We start from the raw sequence: 9,502 nt of genomic DNA, 5'->3' as shown, positions 1-9,502 counted from the left end.
GAAATTTATTAAAAAAGAAAACGATAATATATAAATATAATTTAAATCCTATAGCACTCAGAATAATGTAGCTTAGTTTTTATCAGTGAACAAATAAAAGTAATTAAATTATTATTATTATTAGTTTCGGAGAATACCCTTAACATACAAATAAAAAAAATAAAATTCTTTATAATATTAGTACAGATAATTAAAGTTTTTATTAAATATATTTAAACAATCAAAAAGGTTTTTTAATTCGAACTTCAATAAAAATCTAAATATGTCAAGCTGACTACCGATGTTGCCATAAATGTAAATAAAACAATTATTTTTATTTAACAAAGTTTATTTTACCAAAAAACTCTAGCCGTTGGTTTTTCGACGATAACGTCCTTATTATCCAGAACCTTCTTTCCGAACTGGATCCGGAAGTGGTCCATGTTCAAGTACTCCCCATCGTTGACTTCTAATAGAAGCTTCTGCACTCTCTCCTTGGACTTCTCGACGAAACACGAGGACAGTTTCATCTCTAGTTCGCTGTTACGCAGACCGATGCAGTACGCTCTATGTAAATAATAATAATAATAAAAAAAAATGTCGCTCATAATAGCCCGAGACCAAGAGAAATGGAAAGCTTTAGAGGTCTTGACCTGAGAGGGTACCTACTACCTATTAGTATCTACTTACTAAAAATTTAATTGTTTTACTAAGTAACATAAGTGTTTTTCTTTATATCAATTCGTAAAACTGAAAATGAAAGACCTTGTTCTATTATTATTTATTATACAACTATGCCGAGATGGCCCAGTGGCTAGAACGCGTGCATCTTAACCAATGATTGCGGGTTCAAACCCAGGCAGGCACCACTGAAATTTCATGTGCTTAATTTGTGTTTATAATTCATCTCGTGCTCGGTGGTGAAGGAAAACATCGTGAGGAAACCTGCATGTGTCTAATTTCAACGAAATTCTGCCACATGTGTATTCCGCCAACCCGCATTGGAGCAGCGTGGTGGAATATGCTCCAAACCTTCTTCTCAAAGGGAGAGGAGGCCTTTATCCCAGCAGTGGGACATTTACGGGCTGCTAATGCTAATGTAAAAAAATACAACTATAATGATGAAGCCTTCCTTGTATTAAAATAAGTGACTCTTGTATTAATACCCTAGTGACGTATTAATGGCTATAAGGGTATCCGATAGACTCTAAACTTAACACATACTGTCAAATTATATAGACACCATAAAGAGGAGCCCATAGACAACTACATTTTTTTAACGAAACGAATTATAAAAAAAAAAAATCTTATAATCCGTAGAAGTAGCGCCGCGAGATTCTCATTCTCTACAAGTAACGTTACCTGGACGCTCTGGCCAACACGGCGGTCATGGCTAAAATTTCAGTGGCCGCTTCGGCGAGTCTTGTTAATTCTCTGGAAAAAAAACCACAGTTCCTTATAAATCACAATTCTGGTCTCTAGAGTTTTTTGATTATATTTTATTATTTATTTACATAGTTTGAATGATATTAAAAGTAGTGAGATGACGGTCTATTATTTCGAGTTCTGCCTCAGTTAATGGTTTCAAGTCAGTTGCAACAAACGATTTTATATATGTGATAGCAGTGTTCCAGTGGTTAGAACGGAACAGGCAGGCACCACTGAATTTTCATGTGCTTAATTCATCTCGTGCTCGGCGGTGAAGGAAAACATCGTGAGGAAACCTGCATGTGTCTAATTTCAACGAAATTCTGCCACATGTGTATCCACCAACCCGCGTTGGAGCAGCGTGATGCAATATGCTCCAAACCATGTCAAAGGGAGAGGTGGCCTTAGCCCAGCAGTTGGAAATTTACAGACTGTTAATGTAATGTAATCTTAAACGACGTTTGCGGGTTCAAACCGAGGCAAGCACCAATTAATTGTCATGTGCTGATTATTAATTATAATAAATCACTCGTATTCGGTATTGACGGAATACATTGTGAGGTTATCTGCATGAGTCTAATTCTGTGAAATTAACTGGTAAAATTCTGGCACGTGTATCCACCGAACCACATTGGAGCAGCGTCGTGAAATATGCTCCAAACTTCAAAGGAAGAGGAGGCCTTCGCGTATCAATGCGACATTTACGAACAGTTATTTTCTTTACTTCTATGTGCTTTATTTTAATTTTCGACTCTAACTCACGTGAACGCGTTCCCTATTTCCTGGCCGTGTCTGCTCATCAAGGTCTCGCAGGTGAAACGCATCCTCAGCACGCAGTACTCCAGCTTCTCGGCAGACTGTTTGAGCGTTGGATGCAGATGTTCCGATAAATAGAGGTCCAGCTTCGGATTATCTCTCTCCTGGAACATTATAATAGTTTTTAATCGAAATATTATTTACTCAAATCTTAAAACTGGATTTCAATGTTTCTACAGAGTCGCCGCTGTTCGCAAGGTCCTAGGTTTTAATCCCAGATTGGGCCGATAAAACTTATTTGTCATTTCGTCGTAAATTACTTAACAAAAGCCCCGAGTTCAGACATGAAAGTATGTATACTCCCAACCCTTGGAAAGCACTTAAATATGCCAGTCAAACATCGTAACTCTTGCAATCGCGTCGGATTTTCCCTCCCTTCAGATCACGAAAATGCACCTATATTTGTGCACGCACATATCTGCACTGTAAAGTGTCGTGGGTGGTTAGTTAGTCTCCCATAAGATTAGCTGCCATGACAAGAATTGGTGGTTCGAGATCAATTAGTCAAAACAATTGAAATTCGTAAACGAACGTCGCCTATTAAAGTTGACATTGTGAGATAATGACCAATTACTACATTATTAAAAACTATTGCACTAGGAATGGTTAATGTTTATTACAGCGCCATTGTCTAAGGGCGGTTGGTGACCACTTACCATCAGGTCCCCCATATGCTCGTCCGCCATCTTATACTATAAAAATACATAAATAAATAAACACCCATTTATATATACCAAATAGTTGTGCAGCATTAAGGAGTTCCTTTGTCTGATGTCAATTTTTTTTATTAATAAGGTCTTTTGTGTTATTTCCTTACGTGAAGATTCTGCCAGTTCATTCTACTCTACTTTCCTATTCTATTCCGAAAAAAAAAAATTACCGAAACTACGTCGGTAAGTGGAAGATTAAAATTGCTTCTGAAGGAGTTCAGGTGCAGACGGCTTTACGTAACTTTATCTGTTACTGAGAATTTTTCGACAGAAAAAAAAATACCATTTTGCTATCGGCCTGTGCGACCTGGGGTTTGAACCCAGAACCTCAGGATCTGAGGTTTTATATCAAGCCACTAGACCAACAAGGCTGTCGAACAGTATATAACAGTAGATTAAGGTTTACCTGATGTCTGTCTGTCAGAATTTTCTTAAAAATAAACGAAGGATTAAACATCGGATTCCGCATCTGTTTAATTTCGGTCGCCATCGATTTACCGGCGTGATGTATCCCATTTAGCGCTGGAAATTAAATAACATCTAATTATAATATCTTCGTTATCATAATTATAAATAATATGTGACGGCTTATCGTACGCCATCTTGTTTATTTACGGGTTCGAACAGCGACAGTGAAGCGTCGAATCGATGGGCGGCCATCTTGTATCGACGTTCAAGTTTTCCCGCGCACCGCGTATGCGACGAATCAATAATTTCCGACATTATATTTATTCTTTTAGTTGTAGATTCAGTGATTTTTATGTTTGTGTATAATATTAACGAATCGATGTTAATTACTATTGTGAATTTATCACTAATTAATATTTTTTGGATTCGATTTGAAATACATTTTGATTTAGACTTTTAGGTTTTAACACACGACTAATTGAACAGTACTTGGTGTAAGGGCTTTGTCCACCCACTCATCAGATATTTTAGAGAAATACTTAGTATTCTTGTGTTATGGTTTGAATAGTCAGTGAGCACAAGGGGCATAACATCTTAACTCTTAAGATTGGTGGCGCATTGGTGGTGTAAGGAATGGTTAATATTTCTAACACCGTCAATGTCTATGGGCGACGGTGACCACTTACCATCAAGTGGCCGATTTGCCCGTCCGCCTACCTATTACATAAAAAAAATCGTTAAATGAAGGACTTGTAATTTGATCGAATTTTTAAATAATCGTTTACCATAGACCATTTATAATCCTGACATTGGCAATAAAGTATTTTTTTTATGATATATATAAGCGGACGAGCAAATGATGGTCACCATTGCCCATAGACAATGGCACTGTAAGAGAGGTACATTCCAAACCGCTTAGCTTCACTTTAAATAGTTTGTTAAATGACGATTCAAAAGTTCTTGTAAAAGCCTACTTGAATAAAGTATATTTTGATTTTGAGCTGTTGTTATGTTCCTTGTGAACAGCTCTTAACACTCGCCAAACGTCATACTTTCAAACTACTTTACTTGTGTGCGTGTTGGCCTCTATTCGACGCTTTGACAATATATCTATACATACAATCAAAGCCTTACCTATGTACATATTAATGTTGTCCGTGTTCTCGCCCCTCAACGTCAGGAGCCTCATCTCTTCCATCAGCTCCAGACATCGATCCTGCATCTCCATTCCCGGTATCGCGAGGAGTTGCAGCAGCTGGTTCTGAGCGTGATTTGCGATGAAGTTTCTAGAAAAACAAATGAAAGATCTTAGAAATTAAACATAGCTTCACTGACGGTTCGGAATTTAAAAGAACGCCTGCTGGTCTGGTTGGGCTTCCTTGAATATTGTGTGTATGGAGCCATATTCTTCCACGTCGTCTTCTGTCACACGCGTATAGTCTGTGTGCGATCGATACGTCGTTTTGTATCTGAGAGGCGCGGTGACGTCATCAAACTCTCGTCGAAGTTTTTTTTGTTGAAGTTTGGATTTTGTTGGCGATTTGTAACCACACTATTTAAAGGTAAGATTATTTTTAGTGATAACATTAATCAAAAGCGGACAGAGAGTTATCCACCGCCATTGAAGCGTCGTTGAGTAAACTCCAAGACTTGTCTTTAACGGGATATGAGGCCTTAACTCACCAGTGGGACATTTAGAGGCTTGTTACGTTACTTTTACTCTTAGAGGTAAACATTTTGAATAGTCGATCACGTGACAATACCCAGCAGTCAAACATACATACAAACACTTACACAACTTTGCACAAGTCGAATAGTTATTACTCGGAACTCTTTTGCTAACGCTCCTTCGAGAACTGACATTTTCGATGTACTTTGACGAAGTTCCGGTGGCGGTGGTGACCACTTACACTTCCACCTTTTCTTTTTTGTTCTCGCTGGAAAAACGCACTACGCGTTTCCCCCACGTGAAGTGGGGGGGGGGGTGTTATAGGCGACTCACCGGTGCCCAGGACTGCGCCCTAGTACACCGGAATACCCATTAAAAAAACCACAGTACGTTCACCATAGCATTGCGTTACCATTAGTAATCATTTATGTTTAATAAAGTAATAATTTCTTATTTCATCTTGTATTCTGTTCGTTAGCAAATAGAATATTCCGATTCGAACCTGCACATTGCCATCTCGAGTTCGGCGTCGGGCTGCAGGTAGCCGTCGAGTATGCCGGCGGTGAAGTACTCGGCGCTCTCGCTGGCGTACTGCTTGAGCAGAGTGTCGCCTATGATGGCGCGGATCGTCGGAACTTCGGTGAGCGGTTTACCTGAAAACATTTATTAAGTATAATTTTAGTTAGTCTCTGCACGATACGATCAAGGTTCTGGTGCGGAACCATCGGCTTTACGTGCCCTCCGAGGCACGTGCGCAGTTATTCTATCTTCGGGCATTTGATTCATAGACCTAGGATCTACAGCCTTTTCATCCATAATAAATATCATAGAGTCCGTATACCATCAGGCACAAAGTGGTCAATTTATTTCAAAATAGGTAGGCGAACGTGTAACTTAGCCACCTGATCTTAAGTGGTCACCACCGCCCATAGACATGGTCGCTGTAAGAAATTTTAATCATTCCTTACATCTTTTCGCCACCAACCTTGTTAACTAAATCCCTTGTGCCTGTAGTTACACCGGCTCAAATAACCCGGAACAGAAAAATACTAAGTATCGCTGTAGAATATATGAGTGGGTGGTACTCAGACCTACCTGTGGTAGGTACACTACACTACAAGTACATTAATATTAGTTAATTTATATTTAAAACGGTGGTTACCTGAAAAGTACCTTGGTTTTATATACTCCAAGCAAGTGTGCAAGGATTTCATGAGACTGTTCCTACACAGTGTGGCCGTGTAGAGACGGGATGCTGCAAGTGTTTGTGACAACGCTTCCTCTGTGATCTCGTCTAAGGGGGTGGCTGAAAAATTAATATATATTTTTAAACATTATCGAAATACTTCAGACTGTGTATTGTATCTGTAAACTGGCAAAAAATTGTCACGTAAGGGAAAGCTGTTATACCATCCAGATGACTTTGCCCACCCTTTTTCTGTTATATACTGTTTACCAAAATATTATTATTTTAATTATATTGGTTGGCCGACGAGCAAATAGACCACCTGATGGTAAGTAGTCACCGCTGTCTTGTTGCTTTAAGAAATTCCTTACATCACCAATGCGCCACCAACCTTGGGAACTAAGATGTTACATCCCTTGTGCCTGTAGTGAACTGACATAAAAATAAATAAATATGATATAAATGATTCACGCAACTTCGCCGCTCGAAAGCGCGTTGCAGTCGTTCTTCAATCAGGATTTGATAATTTTATAAAAAAATTGCACTTGACTTTTTTTACAAAAGTATTACAATTAAAGTACCCAAACATTAATGTACTATTTTTGGGTGAAAGGACGTTGTTTTTGTACGATGGTGTCTCAAACATTTTGATCATCCGAACAAGTCTCGGTCCCAATTAGTCCTGATAACATATTCTACTGTAATGTCTAAACACAAAATAGTATTACTTACCAGGTGTCTGTCTGAATGTGACAAAGTTCTTGTTGCTGCTAATTCCATTCGCTCTCGGATGAACAAGGAATGCCTTGAACCTTGTCTCCTCCACGAGACACAGGACGAGTAAGTAACCGGTCGAATTCGTGCATATCTTTTCACCATTTAAATGCCATACACCTGCAAAGGAAAGTTTGTAACATCATTAGACATCAGTATTGTTCGAGTCATGGCCGAACTGCTGTTTCAATAGACGAGAATGAAGGAATTTTGAATGTATTTGTATTTACGCACACGCTTGTGCACTTGGGCTAGTTAAAAAGTGCTTCTGAGTAAATATGAATTTTGTGCCATTTTGTGCCAGTTTTTTAGCGTTCGGATTAGCATTGTTGTTAGGGGGCCAGGCAGGCTGCTAGGGACGCAATCTTTAGAATCTATCTATTTAAAAAAACGGCATCAATATCCGTTGCAAAGGCATTTGAATCGTCATGTTACAGTATTTAATTAAATTGGAAGCCATAACTGGTTCGGAAATAAATTCTACCGAGTAGAACCCAGTCATTACACTTTTTCATCATTTTAATTACAGAGTATGTCAGTAAACAACAATTTTTTTTTTATATATCCTACCTAAAAGTCAACATATGTGGTGGTGACCTCTTACCATCATGTGGTCTGTTTACTGTTCTACCAAATTATTTTAAATGTAAAAACAATTGCTTTTAGTTGTACGAATAAGACAGCATAGAGATTGATTATTATAGTTGATAGAACAATAATCAAAATATAGAAATAAATAACAAAGCAAACTATAAATAGTTGTCTTATATAAAGAAGGTAATATGTAACGTTTGTAAAAAAATAATTTAATGTCTTAAATACAGGTTTTACGACATAAAATTACATTGTTACAAAGTATTACATATCATCTTCCACTCATGTACAAGGACTATCTATGTATTTCTTAGTTCACTTGCAAACAGACAAATCTAAGATCGACAAATTCCATGTGATTTGTTACTAGATATGTCGTATTATACGATACAAGCACTTTGATGAATATACCTTTAGATCTCATACACTATTTCAATTAACTACTTGGATAAAGATATCTAGATTTAGGATCGAATACGAGGACTGATTAAACAATTATTGTGAATAACAACATAATTGTAAATCTGCTTATCTAAAAAGAACTATTAAAGATTCTCACAGTTTCTTCTCAATGGTGGCTGCTTTTCGAAACAATGGTATGTGAAATATTAATGATTCAAAAATGCTTTATTATATAGTATATGTGACCAAGATACACCTGATTCGATAATTATACTTCCAAAGTTATGAAAACTATTTCAAACACCAGGCCTGGTTATTAGTCTATATATTTATAGGCTAAGACAAAACAGTTGTTATTAAGTAATAGTATGTTCAAAACATTAAATCTTTAATACTTAAATATTTATGATTTGATATTAGGTCATTGATCATGTTCAAAGTTCAAACGTTGAGCAAACTCTAACTAGAAATAAAGTAATAAAAGAATACAACACAGACCCTTCCCATCCATTTCGGCTGTAGTTCTGAAATCAGCTTGCATCAACCTTTCCGGAATTTTCTCTCTTATACATATACTAATAGTTTCTTCCCCAGATGTTAGGTCATTAACTAACTTCTGATAAACATCTGCATTTAAACCCAATTTAAGAACATTTAAAGAAACCCAATGGTCACTTAACTCTAGTCCTAGTTCTAGATCTGTTGATATCACATCTAAATACCGCAAACTTTCTGTGTAATTCATCGCCAGGCCACCATTTGTAAGGCTTGCCGGGGCGCCGTACATCCCTGTTTGTATTAACGCATTTCTACGATCGTCTTTTGTTTTTTTAGGATCAGAAAACACGCTTTCTAAAGCCGCAACTCTGTTGTCTAAAGCCGCAGATTCTTCTTTGTTTAAAATTTCGGGATATGCGAGTAAATCTCTATTGAAAATCGACATGAAAACATCTTTCATAAATGGCGAAATTTGGGCTTTTCGGCGCTCAACGCGCTCTAAAACTTTTAAATCTTCGAAATCATACTTCTCTTCCCTAACTTGCGGTTGTGATTGAGCCGAGGAGTCGAAATTTGAAGCAGAAAAACGAAATTTTCGGTACACATTTTTCCGCGCATTGTGATACGGTATTATTGAAGAGACCTTGCGAGCGATATTCATAATAAATTATTAAATATGTATTAACAATTTCAATAAATTTCTATAATATTTTAACACGAAATATATGAATTATAACAACAATATATGCCTTTTATATAAGTTTATTATTATTGAAAAGGTTATTTTCAATTTTGACATATGTCACACTAAATCATTTTTTTTTTCTAATTAGAACAAAGCAAATGCAATTCATAAAACAGCTTAATAATATTTAAATTTATTAACATGAGAATTGATAACATTAAGTGATTAAATATATACAAATATGAATTAAAATAGTTACTGTATATATTAACCGCGTGGCAAGAATGCTAGCTATGAATTTATTGAACTAAAAGTATCTCAGAATTTTATCATTTATATTTCCATACATTTTG

General features: G+C 36.8%; 1 protein-coding gene across 1 annotated transcript; it reads right to left on the bottom strand.

Annotated features, from left to right (window-relative positions):
- Window positions 1–316: 316 nt before the first annotated feature.
- Window positions 317–9,219, bottom strand: LOC125074685 (complex I assembly factor ACAD9, mitochondrial). The gene is made up of 9 exons (XM_047686070.1): window positions 8,465–9,219; window positions 6,929–7,090; window positions 6,173–6,316; window positions 5,513–5,663; window positions 4,476–4,627; window positions 3,340–3,455; window positions 2,170–2,327; window positions 1,342–1,413; window positions 317–546 (listed from the first exon to the last, which is right to left on the bottom strand). The coding sequence occupies exons 1-9, from the start codon at window positions 9,123–9,125 to the stop codon at window positions 333–335; spliced, it is 1,830 nt and encodes a 609-aa protein (XP_047542026.1). The 5' UTR covers window positions 9,126–9,219; the 3' UTR covers window positions 317–332.
- Window positions 9,220–9,502: the final 283 nt, after the last annotated feature.

Source organism: Vanessa atalanta, chromosome 28, assembly GCF_905147765.1.
Source record: "Vanessa atalanta chromosome 28, ilVanAtal1.2, whole genome shotgun sequence".
Classification (NCBI taxonomy): domain Eukaryota; kingdom Metazoa; phylum Arthropoda; class Insecta; order Lepidoptera; family Nymphalidae; genus Vanessa; species Vanessa atalanta.
The sequence above is the reverse complement of the archived record's forward strand: the minus strand, read 5'-3'. Positions and strand labels throughout refer to the sequence as shown.

What these genes read in the sequence shown, in the direction of transcription:
- LOC125074685 (XM_047686070.1), bottom strand. Translation starts at nt 9,125, where the DNA reads ATGAATATCGCTCGCAAGGTCTCTTCAATAATACCGTATCACAATGCG. An exon ending in TTCTGACAGACAGACATCAG is followed by an intron (nt 2,328 to 3,339) that starts GTAAACCTTAAT and finishes ATAATGTTCCAG; the next exon opens with GAGAGAGATAATCCGAAGCT. An exon ending in GAAATAGGGAACGCGTTCAC is followed by an intron (nt 1,414 to 2,169) that starts GTGAGTTAGAGT and finishes TTTTTTTTCCAG; the next exon opens with AGAATTAACAAGACTCGCCG.